At 31.6% G+C, this 25,773-nt stretch overlaps 1 protein-coding gene across 1 annotated transcript in view; it reads right to left on the bottom strand.

Moving 5' to 3' along the window:
- Gbe1 (1,4-alpha-glucan branching enzyme 1) overlaps nt 1-25,773 on the bottom strand; it is a 261,346-nt gene that overhangs the window by 150,440 nt on the left and 85,133 nt on the right. Inside the window, exon 3 of the mRNA XM_026400300.2 lies at nt 25,113-25,228. Within this exon, the coding sequence (XP_026256085.1) occupies nt 25,113-25,228 (116 nt within the window). The remainder of the gene's footprint in view (nt 1-25,112; nt 25,229-25,773) is intronic.

Genomic DNA, 25,773 nt, shown 5'->3' with positions numbered 1-25,773 from the left:
AAAATTTAATATATTTAAAGTATTTTTTGAATTAATGCTCATATAAAGAGCACTATGGGAACAGATATTTATGGACAGTTGAATTTTCTAGACACCTGTGTCTTGCTTCTACAAGCACTAAAACAAAAGGAGAAAAAGAACACTTTTCACAGTTAGTTTTCTAAAATTCATTAAATATTTAATTGTAACCTTAGCAGAATTATGCACTTGTGGAGACTGAATTGTATACATGAACATGTTTGGAATATAAACATTTTCCCCCTGGAATCAGTAGGAGACTATTAGATTTGTATGTGTTTTTGGCAGCAGATTTCAACCCTTCATATATATATTGAGAATCACCTGAGGAACACTTCAGAGGCCTGCACCATATCATATTGCTAACCATCACTACTCAGATTCAATAATCTACAGACTGGTGTCAAAGGAAATAAAGACTAGATCTGAGAAAACAAAAGAAAAAAATAACTACTGGGACTGGAATTCCAGTAATAAAATAATTATTTACTTTTTAAAATAAAAATATACCATAGAGGAAAGAAAACATCAGGATTACAAGCAATGTATTTTCTAAAGCCTTGATAATATATACTTTTCGCAAATAATAAAAAACAATTTGCAGTGAAATTTATCCCAATCTCTACTTTGTATACTAATTTTATTTCTTGCCTTTTAATACTAATTTATTATTCTTTTTAATTCATCATACTACATAAAACACTTTTATTTAAAAATAAAACATATTTCTAAAGAAAAAAATAGGAAATTTTCAATTCTCCAGAATTATAATCATATTTAAAATCTACTAGGTCTTCATAGTATATTTTCCTACCAATTTATTCTGTTCAAACAATGAAAATTTAAGTTTCTTTGTAAACTTAATCTCATTTAAGTCACTCAAGGCATCAATGCTGGCTTAGAAATTTATACCTTGTGGTATAAATAAAAAGGCATACTTATGAATGTCTTTAGATCACATCATTCACTTATCACAAATTTGCCACTAGAGAAATTACACATAAAGAAGCATGGCATATCTATTCAAGTTACTGATCTTACTGATAGTTCCGTCATACATTTTAGAAAAATGCCATAATTTCCATACTGCATATTATATAAATCATTTTGCAAAGCATTCATCATTTCACAAAATAAAACATTATTACTTTAAATGGTATCATTAATACTGAACCACTTTCTTTTCAATAATATGCCTTTAGAAATTAAATTTATAATTTTATTAGAAATTTATAGCACATATTGGCTCTTCAATAGGTTAAACCACCTTCTGATATTCTGAATGCAGAAGGTAAAAATTACATTTTTCTCACTACTGTGCAGTTAGATTTCTGCCAATAGAGGTACCTGTGTAAGATCTGGTAAAAAGAAAAAGTGTATGTAGTAGACCATACATTTTTATAATATTGTAAGATGACCAATCATTTTTGCCTAAGAACCCTAATTGATACTGAATCTAATAAAATGTCATCATCATCTTTTCAAAGAGTGGAAAACTCAAGCATAACAATTAACATTCCACAATCAATTACTTCACAGTACTCATTATTTCTATTCATACTTCTATACATGCAATTGTGTACAACTCAAAATCAGCTTTTTCATGAGAAATAATCATTAAAAGATGTTTGGGGGGGGAGAATTCCTCTGTCCTTATACATTTGGCTTCAAAATTTATGTTTTATAAGCAGTTTATATGATGATTATACATAAAGAAACAGATTTGGGCAATAATTAAGAATCCTCAGGGGGCAGTGAGAAAAGGGAGGGGGGAAGGGATATGTATCCAAACTAAGATTCAAAGAAGTGCTCTTCATGAACAATAAGATGCTTTGACCTAACCAAGTAAATGACTTTAGAATAGCATACCCAGTCAGAATATGAGAAATTTCAATATCAAAGTAAGTTTGAAAATACAGGTGAAATAAGACTCATGTGAGGAAAGAAAACTGAGATAGAACATATATTGGAGACTTAGGGATTGGGAAACAATGAAGCAGCTTTTACAACTAGATGGGCAATAATAAAAAACCTGAAGGTGAGGAAGGAAGAACTGGAGGGAGGGAGGGAGGCAGGGAGGGAGGAAGGGGAAAAAGAAGTAGCAGCTCCCGTGAAAACAACTTATGTAGGTATGAACAAACCTGGGAAGAGATGGTCTTAAATCATCCAAGAAGCTTTGGAAAGAATAAGAAAACTACTACAAAACTAATTTTTGGATGTTGAAGTTATTTTTGACATAATTATTAGTTTAAACATGAGTTGATGTCTCAGGAATGAATGGAAAGGGCTGCTGCTCACTGAAGCAATATGTTCACTCGAAGTTACAGTTGTTCTAAGAGGAAAGACCAAGCTCAAAGGACCAAGCTCCAATCATCAATGAAATAATTAAACTATTAGTCATCTTCATGTAAGTCATCTACATGTCAAGATCTACTGGTGAGTATAGTGTTATTTTCATGTATATCATAGAGGTTTATAAAATAATGGTGAAAATATTCACATGAACAGAGAATTAGGAAAATCACATTGTTGAACAATGTTAAATGTTAAGGGTGAATTCAGAGCACTCAAAGGTCCAGAGGCAGCCAGTAAAAAGGGGGAAAAGAACCCGTTTTTTTCCAAGCAACAATAGTAAAGGTGAAATCTCAATTAAGAAAAAAAAACTACATAAACCACAAAACTATTATGAAATTATTTTATATATTAAAAGAATCTGACTTGTATAATATACACAAAGTACAGAAATAAAATTTTATCTTATTCATTCAAATTCTTACAATGCTTACTCAGATTAAATGTTAGCTTCTACCATATAAGCATCACTCCAGTAATGTATATATGGAGCTAATTCAAGTAAGTAAAATAATAATGTATCTTTTAAGATGTACATAATTTATTGAGTGAAGGGGACAGCAAATCAGAGACAAATAGGCATAGTATAATCATGTTTTTATGATAGTAGAAAATGTCTTAATAAAGTGAGGTAGAGAAGGAAATGATAATTTATAAACATCTAGAAACAGAGCAGAAAAAATATATATACACAAACAATCAATAGTGGATACCAGGAAAGGGCCAGACCACTGATAATTGTGGGAAAAGATACTTTTCTTATATATTTTATGTTTGCTAATCAAGTTCTGTTCTATTGACAAATATTATCAAACACATTTATTAATCATCAGAAGTAAAATTTTATTGTCTTTTCAGTAAAAATTAAGGCATTTCAAACATCAAAAGAAAAAATTTTCCCAGGAGTTGAAATACCCAAATAGGCTATAGTCTAAATAAACATCTAAATGCATCATTATATGGAATTTTGATGTTTTAATTAATGCTATAAACTTCCAAAGAAAAAACTACTCCAGAGAAAAATAGGATTTTTATATCTATATGCTCAGGAAACTATGTGAACTGAAAAATGGGAAAAAAAAAACAATTTAATCTTGATCAAAATGCCATGCCATGACTTTCCAAAAGAGGGAGCTCTAACTCCACTGCCACAAAGGTATCAATTTGATACATAAATGATATATTTAAGCACACAACTTACTGAGTTACAGGAAGAAAATAATTCTAAGCAAAAACTCTAAATTACTTTTTTATGATTTTAATTGTCTAATGAGCACAGTTAAATATATGAAAAAGATGATCCAATAGTAATATGGAAGCTGCTTTAAGTTCTCTGTTGTAAATATATGACAGAAATATATAACAGTGCTTAGATTTTGAAAAACCCATAGATTCCAATCACAGATGTTAGTTACTAAAATAATTGTGCTCCGATTATTATTTGAAAATTAATATTTATTACTGCTCAAAGAATTAGAGACAAAAGCTACCCATGTCTTGCAGTGATTATTAAAAAGTTTTAAAATTAAATGCTATATCTAGGTGCCTTCCATAAAAAAAATAATCTTCACAACAATTATAAATTAACTGAAACCTTAAATGTATGTTTTTTTAAAAGAAAACAAAGAATTGAATGTTCCTAAATTGAAAGAAAATTAATGAACTTAAAAGCTCAAAGCAAAGAAAATATTTGAACTAGACAGAAGACACACTACAGATGAAAGAAGGAATATTAACATCAAATCACAGACATTAATTCAACTTGATAAAACCAATGGTATCACCCTTGGGAAGTACATTATAAACAGAATCTGAAATTGTAGGCTAAATACTTACACACATATATTTAAATATAAAATGCAAGCAAGCAAAGCAGCTATATAAACAAGGCACCTATTTATTAAGAATGCTATTTAACAACTATTTTATGCACTTTCTATGTAATTACAGTTAAAAATAGACTGTTTCTCTTAATCAGCATGTGGCAAAATCACCAAGTTGCCACACATTTAAAATAGGATGTAAGCTAGGTGATTACTAGAGTTTTCCCAGATTCAACATGAAGTCAGTAAATTGAAGAAGCTAGATCGAAGGTAAACATCTCATTTTGACTGCCTCGGCTACTTATGGCAATAGATAAAGATACTTAATCTAGCTAACATGTAGTATCTTTAGTTAAAACTATAAATATTTATAGCATATATGACTCATAATATTATTAGCAAATATTAGAACAGATATATTTAAAAGTGTTTAAAATGGTACCAGTAATATATTTAACACTCAAATTAATATATTTTTTGAGATCCACAATAAAATGCTCTAACAATTTTAATATATAAAAGGAGAACAATATCCAAGGGAGACTATCCATAGTCTGGAAACATACTGCAAATAAAAACATATCTACTGATAATATTTTCTTTATACATTTAGCAAGTACTAACAATACATTTGCAACAAGCATAAGGTGAAATTGCGCAGGCTCTATCTCACTGTCATGAAGAGATTCATGATTCTGGATAAGTTATAATCTCCCTGAAATTAAGCTTCTTAACTAAAATAAGAGTACTGGTTAAAGATGATTTCTAAGATTCTTTCTTATTTGTAGATTCTAGGATGGTCACTTGAAAAGAAAACAATATAGTGTACATAAATATATGTGTATGTACATATGCACATATGTATGTGTGCACATGTGTGTACATAAATATTTAAAGAAAAAGTGACTGAGATGGTAGGAAAGAGAGAATAATAAGAAAATAATAAAAGTATCACATAAAAGTTCTAGGGCTATGTTGCATGTATTTTCAATAAATGTAGCAGTAATTCAATAAAAAGGGGGCCTTTATACCATTTTGACAAAGGAAATAGATTGAGAGGTTAAAAAAAACAGAATATAAACCCTTTTAAAAAGTGAGTGGAATACATTAGATATTCAAAGGTGTAAATAAATCAAAATAGCAAACCTGATTCTAGAGATTTATAGAAAAAGGAAACCTACACATAAGAGCAAATTGAACAGATTAATAAGGAAATATTCTCGAGCAAAGATACATGATAAAAATGACATATCATTAGATCATTTTCATCTTCATGCGTTAGGCAGGACATGTAATATAAAAATACACTAAGCAACAAGCAAAAATCATATAGCTAACCATAAACAAATAACCCAATGCATCTGACCTCTCATTTCTATAAATCAATACTTCTAAACATAGTCAAGCATCAAAATAATCAGGAACTGTTTAAAATTACAAAGCCCCTCTGTGACGGTGGTACAAAGCCATCTTTGAAAACTACAGTGTTATCAGAAGACAGAGCCTTTGCAACAGGAACACAATGTTCAAAACAGGCTTCTATCACCAAGGTCTTCTGCAGTGGAAACAGGAAGGTACTGTAGTAATTCAGACAAAAGTCAATAAAGGCCTGAGATAAAATGAAAAGAATAATATTCAAGAAATTCTACAGAGATAGAATCCACTAAATTTCTTAACTGACTGAATGTGACAAAAATGAAAGCCAAAAGGTAAAAGAACTATATGTTTATAGTTTTTGGAGCCCAAAAGGAAGATAGACCCACTGAGAGTAATAAGTAATTTGAAAGACTATGCTGGCTTATCAGTTTTTAAAAAATGAGAGCTTGTTTCTTCATACTAAATGTTAGTTGTAAGCTTGAATCCCATAAGAATTGCCTCATTTTGATATAGTTTTGATGCATACATACAATTCAAAGAAATACATTAGTACTTTCAGGATTTTTTTTTGCTGTTAAAGTTAAGCAATTTAAATACTATATATAGTGTGAGTTCACATGCATGAGTATTAATTTGTGTTTACGTACAGATTTTTTTTGTTTTTAACGTACAGATTTACTTTCTCCCATCCCCCAAGTCCACAGAAAATATGCTTTTTTTTTCTTTTTCTTTTCTTTTTTTTTTTTTCTTTTTTTTTTTTTGTACTGGGGATTGAAACAAGGGATGCTTATTAACTACTGAACCACATCACCAGCCCTTTTTTATACTTTATTTACAGACAGGGTCTCACTAAGTTACTTAGGGCCTCGATAAATTGCTGATCCTGGCTCTGAACTCGCTCCTAGCACAGTCTCCTGAAAAACATGCATGGCTGAAACCCATAATTTACAAAGTCCTACACAGCCATGAAGGAGAATGAAGCTATGACATTTGCTGGTAAATGAATGAAACTGCAGAACATCATGTTAAGTGAAATGAGCCAGACTCAGAAAGTCAAGGGTCTAGTTTTCTCTCTCAAGCAAAAACTAGAGGGAAAAAATGAACTTAAAAAATAATCATAATCTAGCAAAATTAGAGAACAACAGAAAAAAAGGCAAAGGGGGAAAAGGAGGCAAGAAAAAGGGTAGGTAAGAGGGAATAAAATCAACCAAATTACACTATGTGCATGTATGAATATACCAGGATGAATCCCATGTTATATATAATTACAATACACCAATTAAAATAATAAGTATAAGGAAGATCAGTAAAGTAGACAAAGGGAGGGCATGGGGGACAGGGAGGAAAGAAAGAAGTACAGGTAACTAAATGGAGCAAATAATGTGATGAATGTCATCATGAACCCCAATATTATGTATAATTATAATGAAAAAGAAATATAAATAAAAATAAGCAACAAAGTATAATTCAATTAAAAAATAGGTTAAATTATACTATCATCATTTACTCTTCAAAAATGAAAAAGAATTTTATTTCAAACTAATTAGACAGGCAAAAGAATATTGTCAACTAAGATTAACCTATAATCTTATTTTCAAACATGCTACTTTGTTACTTAACACACTTAGTGTAATTTAAATTATTATCCTTAAGTTACTCCAATAAAATTCCTCTACTTGTTAACAAGAATTATTTGCAAATAATATAAAGCATCTACTCTAAGTAAATTTTTGCTTGCCAGTATATATGTGTAAACTGCCCTTTAATAATTATAAAATAAGACATGATAGAAGTGTGTATCCTCCTGCAAAAGAGCTACCCATTGGAATACATTTCCATTAACATTACCCTAGAAAACATGTTCCATCTGTATATTATCTCTCATAAATCATGATAAACTCACATATCTAATTAATAATTGCAATGCTTTTTAAGCAAATTTCAGTGCAGTATAGTTGAACAATTGCACATAAACCACAAAATAATTATAGTAAAAGGTAAGTCAACATATAATCGAAAGACTTCATTTATAGCACAGACAACCAAATTTGTTCTTGTGACTTGTAAGAGGTTAGAAATATGATTATGAGAGTTTTCTTCACCAAAATATGAAAGTTTCACTTGGCTTTAGATGAACTAAAGTATACAAGCAGTATGAGAATAGCATCTAAGTCCCTTAAGGTGCTCATAGGTACAATACATTTCCTATGACATGCTCTTTCACAATGATTAGTTCTTATTGATTATTCACATTCAGGCCTTATAGTGGACTAGTTTCAAAACAACCAACTTTTCTCATTTCCAATAGTTTCTGTCTTACTTAAGGACACTCTATCCATCTTTAATATGATAACTTCATTTTAGTCTCAAAATTTACTTGATCTCTCTCCAATATATTTCATTAGATTTCTTCTAAAGTTCCACAGAGATATAAACATTGAATTAAGAAAACAAATATTCAAAACCACAAAAAAACAATCTTTAAATGAATAAGTGTTGGGAAAAGTGCAATTTCTATACACATCCTTATGAAATTTCAGTCATTGTTGAGAATGATCTCATGACCACCACATTAGTTGAATCTGGAGATTTTATAGGAAGGTGGATAATACTTTATACACAATTATCAAATACTGCATCATTATACAAATATACAAAACATTTGGTTTGTGTTCACAAAGTCTACAAAAACAAGACCATTGAGAGTGTAATATACAGGCATCTTCATATAAAAAATTATGATATTTATGGAGTATTAACTAAACATCATATATTATTTTATACTTCTTTGCCCTTTTATCAATTCTATGAATAAAAATATTATTAGCTCCAGCTTAAAAATAAAGCCACAAGGTAAGTGACTTTTCAAAAGTCACACAGCAAATGGGACAAGTGAACAGTCTCACTGATACACATTATTCTATCACCACTACTCAAGACAACATGGATACATGTATCCTCAGAAATATACACAGTAGTGGTACCAATATAAAATCACAGTTATGAGTCAAGAAGAGTGCACCAGAGTAATATTATGTCACACGGTACCAAGTGTATAACTGATATCCAGGTGAGATGTGGTATTACTTCCAATAGTACTATTGGAGAGTATTATGGTTTGATCTTTAATGTTCCTGAAAAGCTCATAGTTTAGAAGCATGATCCCCAATTCAGCAAGGTTCAGAATTAGGGATTTTAAGGAGAGATTAGATATTGAGCAGATGAATTCATTTCATGGATTAATAATTTCAAAGGAATACTAGGTGAAAACTATCCACAGGTGAGGTGTGGTTAGAGAAAATTAGGTCACTGAGGATGTGTCTATGGAGATTACATTTTGTCCCTGGCTCCTCCCACACACACACTGCTTCCCAGTTGCTGTGAATTGAGCAGTTTTCCTCTACCATGATGTTCTGCCTTACTTCAGGCCCAGTGTGATGGAGCCAGTCAACCATGAACAGAACCTCTGAAACCATGGAATCAAAATAAACTTCTCCTTCTCTAAGTAGTTCTTGTCAAGTTAGATCACAGTGATGAAAAGCTAATAATACTGCAATAAACTCAAAGGAGATGATTTGCTCTGTCAGATGTATTATAGAACAAAATTCTAAATAACAAAATATGTACCTTAACAGAATAAAAGTAATCACTATAGTTTTTATTCATTGTACATATGAAGTCAGAAATCTACTTGAGTATTATTTCTTTGAAAAGCATCCTAAATTTATCACATTTTTTCAAAGTGCAAATTAGGACAAGCCAAAAGACTGATATATGTAACTTGCTAAAAGCCATACAATCAATAAATGGCAAATTAGGAAAAACATATTCCAAAGAATACTTAATCTAAAACATTATAAAAAATAATCTGTCATAACACCCAGGTAACAAGAAGATAGATGGACTCCATAATTAGTAAACATTGATTAAGTTTATTTCATCTTTTTTTTTCCTTGATGCTTTCCCTTTAAGAAAACTGCTACAGGAGAATTTATCAATGGCCTAATACAACATGATTTGATGAATTCATGTATCCTAATCTTCTGTTGGGAGAGAAGGGCTGAACAAGGTTTCCATAACTTTCAGGGTTTCTACAATGGTGATGATATAAGTTCACTAATTGAGTTGTCTCATGTGAAAAAGTAAAATGGCATACTTGAGTGGAGGAAAGGGAAAGGAAAACAAAGCATTCCACAGACACTTTTCCTTGACTAAAAGAAAATATAAAATCTTACCTGATATTACAACAGTATTTGTTCAAAAATATTGAATTATTAAGTATGTTTATACACAATACAACCAATTCAAAAAAAAAAAGATGAGAGTCAATACTTATCTACATTATGAAGAAGGAAAAGGAGAACATCCTTCTAGAATCTTCATTTAAGCATCAGGCATCATAAACATAACTATACCACTATTTTATGAATTATTATTTTAGAAGCACTTAGTATGTAGTCTTAATTTTACTCTACAACAAAACCAAGTTATGGCTCTGTCTCTGTAGTATGCTGTTTTTAAGTCCTTTGGAAACAGACCAAGGAGACAAATAGCTGGGTCAAATGGTTGTTCCATTCCCAATTTTCCAAGAAATCTCCATACTGCTTTTCCGTATTAACTGCACCAATTTGCAGTCCCACCAGCAGTGTATGAGTGTGCCTTTTTTCCCCACATACTTGCCAAAACTATTGTTGTTTGTATTCATAATAGCTGCCATTCTGACTGGAGTTGAGATGAAATCTTAGAGTAGTTTTGATTTGCATTTCTCTAATTGCTACAGATGATGAACATTTTTTCATATATTTGTTGACTGTATATCATATTTTGAGAAGTGTCTGTTCAGGTCCTTGGCCCATTTTGTTATAGCAGCGCAATTCACAATAGCTAAACCGTGGAACCAACATAGATGCCCTTCAATAGATGAATGGATAAAAAAATGTGGTATATATACACAATGGAATATCACTCAGCAATAAAAGAGAATAAAACCATGGTATTTGCAGAAAAATGGATGGAGAACATAACGCTAAGTGAAGTTAGCCAATCCCAAAAAACAAATTCTGAATGTTCTCTCCGATATAAGGAGGCTGATTCATAATGAGGTAGGGAAGAGGAGCTTGGGAGGAATAAAGGAACTCTAGATAGGGCAGAGGGATGGGAGAAGAAGGAAGGGGGTCTAGGGTTAGAAATGATGATGGAATGTGATGGACATTATTATCCAAAGTACATGTATAAAAGACATGAATTGGTGTGAATATACTTTGTATACAACCAGAGACATGAAAAAGTGTACTCTAAATGTGTAATAAGAAATGTAATGCATTCTGCTGTCATATATAAAAAAAAATTAATTAAAAAAGAATTCTAGAAAATATAAACCAATGTATAGTATGGAAAGCAGATCAAAAATTGTCTAGAGGCAGAGATAGGAGGGTTGACTTCAAGAGGACAAGAGTGAATTTCAAAGGTGATAACAATGTTCCAAATCATAATTGTATAGAATGTTGCACAGATGTATGTTTTTGTCAAAATGCATCAATCACACTATCCACTTAAAATGGGTAGTTAGTTGTAAGTAAATTAGACCTGAATAAAGTTGATATTTATAAAACTAAAAAAAAAAAAAGGTTGCTGTCAATTGTAGAACTCTGCTCAGTATGCTTTTATATCCCATACTACAATGTTTATACATAGTGTTTTCATTAAAATCCTACTCTGACTTCATAACGAATTTGTTGTCAAACTAAAATTTCATTAAAAAGGAAAATGGCATTTCAGGATAATTTGGACATCCTTCAAAAAGTGGTGAAATTTTAACCCTCACATTAAAGATCTAATTAGTTCCAGACTCCTTCAGGATTTTCCTTTGTTTGTTTAATGATGGAGTTCACAATTATCCAAATTATGTCATTATAATTATATATATTAATAATACTACCTACATTATTAAGTGCTATATTCTTGAAGTTATTCAAAATTTTCTTTTTTATTATTATTAACAGAAACAACATACTTTTTCTTATGAGTTAATTCATAAGGATATTTGGACAATATATTTCCATAGCATAAAAACAAATAAAATAAGGATACATCATTACAGTTCATCTGAGATGTATTAAGAAGTTTCTAGCACAAGGTTAATTGTTCTATTTCCTTTAAAAGCTCCTTTTAATGCCTATGGCAGTAAGTGCTTTATATTTCAAAATCAATTCTCCATTTTTTTCTTAATTAGACTAAACACATGTAATTTCATTTGGACAAATGTTCCACTAAAACTATACTTCCCAACATTGCTTGTAACTAGGGTGGCCAATGTGACTAACATCTAGCCAAAAGAACACATATGGAAATGATGTATTTGCAGCCATAAAAGGTAATGCCTTGATTCCATTTTCCTCTGAGGGATTACATTTTGTCATATAGATAACTGTTTGCCATATAGATAACACACTTAGAGAAGGAAGACCAATATGATATAAGGAAGCTGGTCTGAACATACACTTGAAACAGATCCAACCTATCTGCAGAGGACATGCTGATAAGAATGTTCACTTCAAAATCAAACCATCTATCTTGTCAAAGACATTGTTATTTTGATCCTTGAAATGGTAATGTAAACAAATATTTTACCTAAGGTGATGACTGAGAAAGGTGCCTATCACCCACAGGAATGAATTTAATCAAAGTAATAAACTTTCAAAATCAAGGAAGTGTATTCCTGAGCTAACAAAGCATATTATAATCCAAATAAAAGAAATATCAGAGTGGAACCAAGTATTCCCCTCACCTGACTATCTTAATTTTTGTTTTCTTACACATTCACTACTAACTTCATCTACCTGCAGTCTAGCCATACAAGCTTCATAAACAATGGGTTTATCAAGACTCTATCCTCAGCTTTGTTTTGTGGATGCTTTCTTTTCTTACATCTTTGATTCTGTAATAGCAAACTAATACAATATCTCATCCCACTTAGATACTGGCTTCTCCCTTTCTGAATTCTGCTTCAAGCTGACAGGTAAGCTTGCCATATATTACTACACAGCTTAGATATGGATACATTTTCACATAGGATTTAGGAACTGTTCTAGACTCAAAAAGCAAAATTCTTTATCTTTTAATGTTCTGGCTTATACATGTATACACACATTTGCAGTGACTAGCAATATCATGAGATCAAGCAATACCAGCTTATATGCCTAGCCTCTTTGGGGAGTCTTATTGTAAGCTGCTGACTATTCTTGATTAGTGTTTTTGTTGTTTCTGGTTTTTGTTTGTGATGGACATTATTATCCAAAGTACATGTATAAAAGACATGAATTGGTGTGAATATACTTTGTATACAACCAGAGATACGAAAAAGTGTGCTCCAAATGTGTAATAAGAATTGTAATGCATTCTGTTGTCATATATAAATAAAAAATTAACTAAAAAAAGAATTCTAGAAAATACATAGGCCTATGCTCATCTTGAATTCCAGAATTCAAGTGATCCTCCCACCTCAGCCTTCAGAGTATCAGTATTATAGGATGTTTGCGCATGCCCAGTTTCTATTGAATATTCTTTAAAAATATCAGATGATTTTCTGGTATTCTCTAAAGTTTGTTACTGTCATTGCAACTTGACCATAGAAAAACATGTATTCTAAAAACATTACAATTTGTGAAGATTTATTATTTTAGCCAAGGGCTATACTAGATTGTGTTTTATAACACAGTCATCAAAAGGTCAAAGAAATTGCAATTAAGCAATTATTGCAATTAAGCAAATAAATTATAGCAACATGACACAATGCTTAAGAATACAACCTCTGTAGGTTTGAGCCCCAGCTCCAGAACTATCACCAACCATCTATGACATTGAACAAGTTATATAATCTTTCTGAGACTCAATTTCTTCGCTTAATGATAAGAACTTCCTAAAAGGGATAGTAGTATTACTAAATTATCTTATATTCATAAAATGTTTAAAATAGTACCTGGGACATAGAGCTCTTTTACTTTACAGATCTAACGGAAAAGAAAGACAGGAGAGAAAGGGAGTTTTATAAGGAACAAACCTGATCATAGCCTAGTTAAGACCTTTAAAATTTGTAATTATGAAATAATTGTTTTACAAAATGCACTTTTAAAAGAAGGAAAAGAAAAAATAAACAGGAGAAAAAGAAAGAATCAACAGGTTGGTGGGGGTGCTTTCCCTGTGCTTGTCTCTGAAGGTGACTTTCTGGGGAAATGTATGTTATTTGTTCCCTGAGCTGTGTATGATTAGTTTCTTCATCATACACAGACAAATTAGGAACGCTGCTGTGGTGCCCAGAAATCGTCCGCTAAACAAAGTCAAAATTAATGATAAAATTGAGTTCCCTTTGTGTTTGATTTTCATCTATCTGCACTCAATTATAAACGAGCTATCAAAGAAAGCTACCCATTAGCTGTTAATTCATAATGACTTCAGAAAGCAATCCCTATACTACCATTGATATCTCACTGACAACCTCCTACTCTCTGTAGAGCTTTAGCAGAAAATCAAAACAGAAAACCAAACTATATAATACAAGCCACTCCTCATTCTGAGCTTTTTCCATGAAAAACTCCAATGCACAGAAATCAGTTTTAATATAAAAAAATCAATAATATAATTTGACCTATATATTTAAAAGACAAACTTTTTTTATTTTTAACATGTTTATTGTATCTTAAGAGTGGATATATAAGTAGTAACAGTACATTCTAGATTTCTATTTCATTGTGTCAAAGTGAATATTCTTTAAAGTTTGAGAAAGTTTTCAATGAAAAAAATGTCTGAAACCGAACTGATGTGTGTGCTTCACCCAATAAGAAATAGTATCTAATAATTAATTTGAAGTAAGAGTGATGTCATCCCATAATTGGACCCTTTCTCTCCTCAGAAGACTAATGTAAATGACTAAGTATTCTGACTTCTGGCACATCTACACATAAATTTATTTAGTAGTCCTCTAATGAACTGACTCTGAACTATAAAGTAAATGAACTAGCAGTAATATAAAGAGGTAATTTAAAGAAATACTAGAACAATCTGGGGTCTTGATTTAAATTATTATGATCCACAGATTTGTATACATTGTATTTACTCCAATCTTCTTACAAAAATAAAGGATTTGTAATAAAAAAATAAGGTCACATGATATTTAAAAATAAAATAAAGGAGGCTAATGGGACAAAATAACAGTATGAGACTGGGGTATCAAGCGGTTATTCTAATTGTAGAATCTACTTACTGTTTAGCTTTCTGACAGACAAAAGAAAATGGGGAACCATGAGATAAAAATAATTATTTCAAATCTTCGGATAATGACAAACTCTTTATTAGAGGTACGTTCTAACTGATATAAACTTTGTATAACACATTACGTAGAAAGTTATAATACTCCTTCCAAACCAGTATTCATTTGGACTTTTTCTTACTAATGAACAGCAATTCTACTGATATCTAAATTCCAGGAATTCAAAATTGCCAATAAATGGTTTTTATAATGGTTTTCATTTACTTTCTGTGTAATGTGCCCATACAAAAATGTTTGCAACAGTGAAGTGCACTTACCTGATGGTCTCTAATTAGTGAGGGAAAGTAGAGGTTGAGATTATGAAAAACTTCACCCAAATTATATGCATATGAGTTCTGTATCAAATATTTGGAGTCTGTCCAACTACTAAAATAGAGAAAAGCCAGTCCAAATAAAAGGACATTGTCTTGGCATTGGCTGAGACAGGAAGACAGTCATGTTTGCAAAAGTATTAGTACTCAGTGTGGACAATATACAAGATGAAGACTAGTTGGAGACATATCCAAAGGCCAAAGCACAGAAAGTTTTGCATGGCAAGCCAAGAGGTATGGAATTCACAAGTGCCAGTGTTGTTCATTTTTATTTTAATACAGAAACATGTTTAGGTATAATCAGACATGGGAAGTCAAATCATCAAACATGACAAAGAATCTACTTTATTTCAAGTGAATGCTAGGAAATTTGAACACTGACCAAGCTACCATTTTTTCTATGTTTTGAAAACCTCGGCTATAAGCAGAGGGAGTTTGGGGAAATTCAGCACAAAAAGTTTAAAGCAGAAAAATAACATAAGCAGATTTTCACTCTTAGAATGATGAACTGTAACATGAAAATGACCCAGGGCATGTGGCACGTGAGAACCAGCAAGAAGAGTTTAAAAGATGCAGTCACTTCAGAAAGAGTTAAAAAAAAAAAAAAAATTCTGTGTTAAAACAAATGATAGTCAAATTTTTAGAAGATCAAGGATGAAGATGAAATTCAAGTGACTACCTAGGGGGAAAAGGCCAATTAAATGCAAAGGAATAAGATTCAAATCAACATCAACATATTTCTCAGCAATACACAAGTCAAAACTAGAGCATTTTCTTAAAGATACTGAGAGTAAACAACAGTGAATCTAGATTCCTATTAAAAAAAATTTAATTCTAGATTTAAGATTACATGCACAATATTTCAAGCTATCTCTAAAAGAAATTCAAAAGTATAATAGGAAAAAAATAAGAATATTAAACTGCAAAAACAATGATTGATGACAAGTCTGAGGCACCTGCTAATATATACCAAATGTTAAACTTTATCTGTGTACAACTGGAAATTATATTTGAGAACTGCAGAAGATAGAGACTATTATAGGCCATAGTATAGGTGGACTCATTTATGAACTTCTATAAAATAGTGATGTGAACATGTGGGTTCAAATGATTCATAATGATAAATGAGATTGATATTGTTTCATAGCTGGATCTTCAATTAAAGTTTCCTTCATCCAATTATTTGGGCTAGTTTATTTTCTCTTTTATCATTAATAAAAGTATAGCAGCACAATTCACAATAGCTAAATTATAGAACCAACCTAGATGTCCTTCAGTAGATGAATGGATAGGGAAACTTTGGTATATATACACAATGGAACATTACTCAGCATTAAAAGAGAATAAAATCATGGCATTTATAAGTAAATGGATGAAGTTGGAGAATGTAATGCTAATTGAAGCAAGCCAATCCCCAAAAACCATAGGCAAGGAATGTTTTCTTCGATATGAAGATGCTGACGCATCATGGAGATTGGTGGCTGGGAGAAGCATGGGAGGAATGGAGAAACTTTAGATATGGCAAAGGGAAAGGAGGGGAAAGGAGGGAAGCAAGGGAGTAGGAATGATGATGGAATGAATTGGACATCATTATCCAAAGTACACGTATAAGCCACAAATGTGTGAAAATACTTTGTGTACAATCAGTGTCTTGAAAACTTGTGCTCTATACGTATAATATAAAATGAATTGCATTCTGCCATCATATACAACAAATCAGAATAAATTATTTTTTTAAAGTAGAAGAGGATAAAAACCATTAAATAAAAGGGGAAGATATGCAAAAATGTAAGCAATAATATTTTTTTCTTTCTAGGCATGCTGACCATTTAAAAGGAGATCAGAGTGGATTCATGGGACCATGAATTTAAGTAGCTAATTTTTATCTATTGAAAATGAGATCACTTCAGTGTATTTATACACTGTAGAAGAAACAGTATAAATATTTGTGAGAAAAAAAAGTCATTAGGAGCTGGGGCTATAGCTCAGCAGTAGAGCACTTGCCTAGCACAGGTGAGGCACTGGGTTCGATCCTCACAACCACATAAAAAATAAATGAATAATAAAGAAAATAAAGTTTAAAAAATAATTATTGTCATTAAGCATCAAAGGCCTGAATAAAAAAAGAAAGCCCAGGTTAAAGAATAATTGGTCATTATTAAAAATTACAAGTTTTTTTTGTAAGAAATGTAGAAACTAAGAAAAAACAAGCCAGGGGAAGTGGTACAGGTTTATAATCTCAGCCTCAGTGGCTCAAGAGGCTGAGGTAGGAAGATAGTGAGTTCAAAGCCAGACTCCACAAGTTAGGGAAGCCCTAAGCAACTCAGCAAGACTCTATCTCTAAATAAAATACAAAAGAGGGCTAGGGATGTGGCTCCGTGGTCAAGTGCCCCTGGGTTCAATCTCCAGTACCCCCCCACCAAAAAAAAAAAGAAGAGGAAACCTCAATTGTGTTGCCTTGCGTGTTTTCAGAGTAAAATTTCTTAAATTAGATTCAATATTTTATTTAGTCGCCTTATACATGTGACATCATTGTAAGTCAATAAGTCAAACTGACTATACTGTATGCCACATATTAATACCTGTACAATCTTGCTTGACTTTATATTCTATCACCCTATAATCAACCCAGACAACTTTTTCCTAATCAACATCCACCAACTCCTTCAATACAAAGTTATGATGCAAATCTTCCCACAAACCCATAATTTTCAACCTGTATCCACTATACTTCTCCTCCTTTCTACTCCCCCAAAAATCTCTTATCCATGCCCTCTTTCTCTGATTGCTTCTTTATTGGGTTCTTTGTTGGCCCACTGATATTTGCCAAAAATGAAGACAACGAAATCACAAAGAAAAACCTACAAATTCCATTTACTTTGTCCTGCTTTTCTCTCAAAAAAAAAAAAATTACACACACAACACACACGCACGCACACACACACACACACACACATATATAAGCTTCTTCTTCTACTCCCTTATCAACCACAGTATGTTTGAAAAACACCTGTGTTATGAAGAATTTTCTTATAGTGAACTGTATAGTTCAAGGGAAAGCATTTTAGCTTTCCTTTTCTTCATATACATTCAAAACAGTGCAACGCTTCAAATGTGGAAAATATAAGATTAAACTGCTGTTGAATAAGATATTAAGAAAGAAAAATAGCAAAACTGTAAATAAATAAATAAATACATACAAGCTAAGAAAAAAAAAAGGAGGGGAGGGAACACTTCCACTTCCTCACTCATTTCTCTAGGCAAACAGACTTACTCTACAGACTGGCAAATACACTGCCTTAGAAATTTACACACTTATTTTGTTTCCCATCAGTATTCTAGCAAGCTCTGTGGGGCGTGGGGAGTGGAAGGAAAGAAAGAAAAATGAATCAATTAACAAGACTTTATTCTCACCTACAGAGGGGAGAACATTTTCTAATATGTTATTTGGGCTCATGAACATTCACATTATATTTTGCAAATACAAAGAATTATTACCACTGTGGTAAAGGAAAGTGCATCTAATTCTAAATATGCTTTCTCCCACAAATTAGATGTTTCTATATAAAGGTTGATTAAGTTGAACTACGTAACAATAGAAGTGAAAAAAGAATTTTCTGTAGGTCACAGAGAAAAAAAATTTATCACATATAATAATATATAAAGACATCACAAGCAAGAAATAATCAGTTTGACTGAAATCCTATAATCATTATATACTGTGAGAATACAATGACTCAAACTGCAGCACCAGAATCATAAAATATTCTTCTACCCAGCATAGAAACTTCATCTTCCATATAAATAAGGATATTTTAAAGTTTGAATTAAAAATGATAAATTTCCTTGGGGTTTCTTTTCTTACCCTAGCAAATATCCATTGAAATGTGTAACATCAAGATGCCCAAGGCAGTAACAGAAGACCAAAAAGACAAGAAAACAAATTCCAATAATTTTTTGAAGATGAAAAGCAGTTGGGGGGATAAGGAACTAAGTAGAAAGATAAAACATATAATCTGATATTGCAGAGGAAGAACCTGAAGAGACCTAGCTAATTTTCCCCTCACCTCTTAAAAAAATAAAAATAAAAATAAAAAACTTGAAAGATTCAGTATCTGAAGATTGATAGAACCACTCAGGAAGGTAAGATTCCATGTTAAAAATCAGGGAGACAGAAACTCTAGAGTGTATCACTACAAATCACTACTTGCTACCCCTCAAACTAAAGATAAGAGGTTCATTCTTCAGGGGATATGAATTAGGAAGTTCCAGACCCAGAGACAATAAGAAATCAAATGACAGAGGACAATCACATTATTGGAAAAAAAGAGAGAGAGAATTAAGCATCTTACTGAAAGATATATCTCTCATCCACTTTCTCTGTCCAAAATGTCAATAGCAAGTATAAAGCCCTCCATTAAATACCTATTCTACCTACCCTCTGTAGGAGACTAGAAGATTCAGCTCTGGAAGAAAGTAAATGGAGTCAGAGAAAAACTTTCACCCTTTTGCCATCAATGTAAGATCTGATACAGTTCTGACCACCCCACAATAAAGCTCACCAGAAACCAAACAGCATCTATGCACAAGAGTTTTCAATTGCTTTTTCCTACCTCATTTGAAAATATGACTCTATCATCATGAAGATAGAAAAAAAATGAAAGAAACAGAATTAATGTGGGCTGGGTGCAAAAATCTAAAAAAAAGAAGTAAAAATCTATAAAATTTTCAAAGAGATAAAAATGTCTTTGGGCATTTAATTAAAACAGAACATATTCAAAAGGGGAAGAAACAAAAAACATTACTAGGAATTTTTTAAAAAAATATGATTAATAATATAAAAGCAGTTGGAATATGGGAAATGTAACCTCTCAAAATGACACAGAAAGTCAAAATGATGGATACCTTAGAAAAACATAAACCTAGAATATTCAATATGCAAATATTAGAAATCCTCAAAACAATTGAACAAATAATATAAAAAGAAGAAAACTGGTCAAGACATGACACAAGAAAATATTCTAGAGATGAAGAACAAAATGCTTATCAGATCAATCATCTTAGGGAAATAATTAGATACATTTTTAACATGCCTCACCCCTGCCCCAAATCTCTCTAGGGCATCTTTCTGTCTCAACCTCATTCCAGATCTAATAATTAGTTTTGCTTTAACAATTTTATCTCATTCCCACTGTAACCCAGACTCTCTCCAAAATTTCTCTCTCTTTCTATTCCAGTAAGGTTCCATCAGTACTATTGTTTCTCAGAACCTTACAAAATAGGGATAACAGTTTCCATCAAAAGAACTAAAAAATATGGCATAAAATATTAAGTGTAGGGCATGGTTCGAGTTCTACTTTATGTAACTTTCTTTCTTCTTTTCCCTGTGAACTCTCAGCCTGACTGACAATATAGCATAATGTAGAAGAGCAGGATTGTACTGTCAGAAAAACATTTACTCGGGTCCAGATTCTACTATCTCCTTCATCTCTTTTGATCTTAACCTACTCATCTTTAAGACAAAAATATAATTACAATACCTGTTTTCAAAATGTTATTGTAATTAAGACAAATATGAATGCAATCTCTAATTTTTTCCTGCATGTTAAATTATAAATACAGGTATTAGGTTTTGTGTTCCTTTTCTACCAATCAAGTATGTATGATCTAACTATAGTGTAAAATCAGAAAAGCTATAAAATAATCTATATCTGCCCAAATTCATATGTTGAAATGCTAACCCCTAATATGATCTCTTTGGAGATTGGGCCTTTGGCAGTTAACCAGTTTTAGGTGAAGTCATGAAGTTGGACCCCTCATGATAAGCTTAGTGCCTTTACAAGACACACCAGAGTTTACAAACTTGTAGGCAGATGCCACACCCCTGCCCTTCTGCCATGACAGAAAGAATGACTACTGTCTAGAAGCCAGGAAAAGAGCCCTGAGAACTCAACCATGCTAGTATCTAGGACTCCCAGCCTCCAAAACTATGATTTTTTTTTTTTTTGGCCACCCATTCTATGGTATTTTGCTATGGCAGCCTGAGTTAATGCTTAAGCCTTTGGAAATGCTAAAGGGCTGATATAAAGAAGCCTCAGCTTTAGTCCACATTTCCCATTGATTGCTGAGGTAAAGTTAAAGTACACAAATATCCTAAACACTAAAAATAATTCTAAATGCCCTTGCTAGTCTTTTGGAATCATAAAAGAAGACAAAATGGGCACTAAAAGAAAACTCATAGCTTGCCTCCAACCCCTGAGCTCTAAAAATGAGTTACATTTTTGCTATTAAGATAGGCCTTGTTTTTCACCCAGCTCTCTACCTCAGGAAGCTGGACTACATGGACCCTATTTCCAGGAACTCCGACTTCCCATTGGGCTGGGCCAATACAGAGCCCCAATAAAAGATCAGAGCGGGTGGAGGGATGAAGGATCAGAGTATTTTTCATCCCTCTGCCTCCTCCCCTGCAAGGATTTCATTGAGTTAACTGTGACTCCCACCAAAATTTAGTGCTCCTCTCAGGATGGCCCACTCCTCCTCTGGATTTCTTCTTATTAAACCTTTGCTTCTTGAAGCTTAGCCATGGTTAAAATTTAGATGACTTCCCACCGTAATCCCCCTGTGAATTCTCTTGTGGTTTCCCCTGCACACTCAACTTTGAAAATAGCCTTTTTGAAAATAATACCTATTCAAACTGTCCTATTTTGAGAGTGCCATTTGCTTCCTGTTGGGACCTCGATCAATACACACTTTTTACTCAGGCAGCACTTTCAGGTTAAAATATCTTTTTTCCTTCTATCCCTCTGGTCAACTTCTAAACACATTACCAAGCATGCTGAATGTCACTGCCCCTCTGTAAGTTTCTCTGTTGCCATCACAGAATAAATAAACGATTCATTCATTTTTTTGCTGATAGCACTCTAAGTTTAAAATACATACACACGTTACAGTGCACTACAAGCATCAAAGATCAAGGACATCACCTGATACAAAGCACACATTTAAGAATAGAGACAAACTGCTATGAAATTTGGGAAAAGTTTTTTTATTTTTTTAATATAGCAATATTATTAAAGGTCTACATTTTAAAAAGTGTGAACAAAAAATCATTAATTTGGCTTTGTATGTGAAATAAAAGACTATTTCAAGAAATCAGTCTTCTATTCATCTCTATATCTTTATGGCATTGAATGTTTAATTTACCCTATGATATGATTTTATTTTTTTAAATATTTTGTTTGAAAAACTAATTTCTAAATTTAAGAAAGAGACAATTATATAACAATATAAGCAGTTAAATATCTTTTTTTAGAATGTTCAATTTAAAATATCAGGTATTTCACAGAGAAAACAGATATTATTTCAATGATAGGTGACTTTTTTCTTTAATTAATGGCTAGTAGATAAGTCCTAAGAGAGAGATTCTCAAGTGAATTATAAAAGTCAATCCCTTGTGGATTGAAACAAATTTTCAGGTTCAATTTAAAATAAGATTTTTAATTACCAAGATAGACTACCTAGGGACAACTTCAGATTGAAAGACCAAAATCTCAAGTTTTGTTTTTTTTTTTAATAGAGATATAACTCCCCCAAAGAAAATCTGATAGATATAATTAGTTATCCACTTATGGAAAGTGGTATATCACTATATTAATATTATAATAGCACCTAAATATTTCCTTAACATTTAAAATGTCTATAGACTATAAATATTATTTTAGGTCTATATTTATTATTCATCTCCTTCAATGTAATTTTGAGAGAATAAAAATGAAAAATCACACAACAGTTTACATGATATTTACTGAGTGTTTCTTTGCTGCTAAACATAGATTTTAAAGGCCAGGTAACAAAGTCAAAGCCATTTTTTAAACCATCAAATTTTTTCATTTTATCAAAGTAAATAATTCGTTTTTTAAAAAGCATAGTACATAGATAGTACAAAAATCATATAATATTTCAGTTGGCATGGAAAAGCAAATGCATAACATGATTCCCAATGATACCAATAATCACTCATTTCTAATATAGTTTGAGTATCTCTTTTTTGAAATGCTTGGGATGGAAAATGTTTCAACTTTATATTTTGGAATATTTTCATATAAGTAATAAAGTGTCTTGGGAAGAAGATCCAAGACAAAATACCAAATTCTTCTATGTTTCATATACACATACCCCAAAGGTAGTTATGTACACTATTTTTAATAATACATGCATGAAACAAAGTTTCAAAGTATGGAATTTTCCACTTGCAGCATAATGTCAAGCTCTCAAACAGTTTCAGATTTTAAACCATTTTAGGGTTCAGATTTTTGGATTAGGGAGGTTCAACATGTCCTTAATTATTTTACCGTTTGTACAAGAAAAATATATTAAATTCATTCAACATTTAAGTTAAAAAGTAAGCAAGCGTATCAGGGCTTATAAAATTTTCTAAATGAAAAGGCAGAAAAAATCTGCAACATTAGTAACTAGTAAATTCTGTTTCTAAATTAATAAAATTTTAATAAAAACAAAATATAACTATTTCATTGCATGACAGTTTTCACAAATCAGGCCTTATAAACTATAGAAGAATGAAGTTATTTGAAATGTTCCTTTAAAACTAGACCTAAAAATGGTTTTAACATTCTTTAATGTTTTAACATTCTTGAGTGTTTTTTAACATTCTTGAGTGTCTTTTCTGTCAGGCACTATTCTTATACTTGAACACTATTCTTATAGATATACAGAGGAGCAAACAATAAAGCAAAGGCTCTGCTCTTGTTAAGCTTACATAGATACATATTAAATTTAAATCCCTCTTATTGTATACGATAATTATTTTATCTTTTTTAGTACAAACTAAAAAGAACTTTGACCACCATCCCATGTTAAATTGTCTCTTTACTCCATACTATATGCTTTCCTAGAGACTATATGTTTGCCAATGTTTCAGTAGTTTTCATATAAACTTATAATTTCAATATTTGTAAAAAAAAAAATCTTTTGAACTTGCAACACACACATGAATTTTGATCTTAAACATATCTTGTAATTATATCAATAATATTAAATAGAAAATGCCAATAAAATAATCCAATCAAAGAATCTATCAAGATTGTCAAAGGAAGCGAAAAATATATACAGACATGTAAATATATAAGGATAGGTTAAAATCAAGTAAATGTAAAAGGATATAGATTCCTATATAACTAAAGTACAGAAATCTGTAACCCAAACTTTGGATCCTCTTAAGCATTACCATTTATCCTAAAAAAAAAACAAAAAACAGAAAAAAAAAAAAAACAACACTTTTTTTATTGTACAGACCCTGAATGCAGAACCATATTGCTAGCCAATATGCTGGGAGTATGCAGTATGCTCAGCCTGACCCTCATACACAGGCCAGTTCACTGGAAACAAAAACCTCCAAGTCAGAGGTTAGAAAGGTAAAGAACAAGAAAAAGTAAAAGCAGGTCCCCAAAATGCAGGGACACCCAAACAACATCCTCTCCTACACCCATGTGACTCATTACAACATCAAATTAATCAAGACCATCTCTATAGGTAAAAAGCCTTTTCACATTTTACGACTTGAAGAGAGTTTCCAACTTTGCATAAAAGTTTGTGCTTTTTAAGCTATACTTTTGCGATTACTAAAACTTACTTTTTCGACATCACTTCTGACGTATAGTTTCTGAATATCTGATAATACAATTAAATATGGTATCTTACCAGGCAAACAGTTCTAATCTAACACCTTCCAATTTATTGATGCCCGCTCTTAAATTTTCCTGATTAGACAGTAGATTGCTTCACCCACCATTTTCATATGTTAGATATTTTACTATTTTAAAATGAACTATGCAAATAGGATAAAAGCAAAATGATAAGTTCAAGTAAAAATAGGACGGAGGAACATACCTTTAATTTGGATCCATGAGGTACCAGTACAGATTTATTCTGCTTTGGTGGGATGTACAGCTCCCATTTTCCATAATCCAATTTTTTATATGGATATGAAAATGGATTCCAACCATCTAAAAAGATATTTTTTTTAAAAAAAGTCAGTTAATAACAGGTTGAAAATTCTAATTACTAATAAATTTCAAGTAACACATGAAATACTGATCATTTATACAAAATCAAATTGTCTAATAAATATTGTTTTCTAATGCTGTACTAGCAACTTAGAAAAAAATGGTCATTTTATATTTATCTAAGTTTTCCTTTTGCTTCCTAAAAGTAAACAGAGATTATAACATTTTCAATTATACTTTCAACTTTGTTACTTCTATCAGTAACTAGGATATAAAAGAAAACAATAGGTCCTTTTGTAAGTAACACCATCAACAAAGAAAGTTGATATCAACAAAAAGAAATGCATTATATGTGATTAGATAAGATACAGCCAAGGTATTGTATTTGCAAGTAAATGGATAGAGTTAGAGAAGATAATGCTAAGTGAAGTTAGCCAATCCCAAAAAACCAAAGGCCAAATGTTCTCTCTGATAAGTGGATCCTGATCCATACCAGGGAGGGAGGAGGCATGGGGAAAATGGAGAAACTTTGACTGGGCAAAGGG

Source organism: Urocitellus parryii, chromosome 2, assembly GCF_045843805.1.
Source record: "Urocitellus parryii isolate mUroPar1 chromosome 2, mUroPar1.hap1, whole genome shotgun sequence".
NCBI lineage: Eukaryota > Metazoa > Chordata > Mammalia > Rodentia > Sciuridae > Urocitellus > Urocitellus parryii.
The sequence above is the reverse complement of the archived record's forward strand: the minus strand, read 5'-3'. Positions and strand labels throughout refer to the sequence as shown.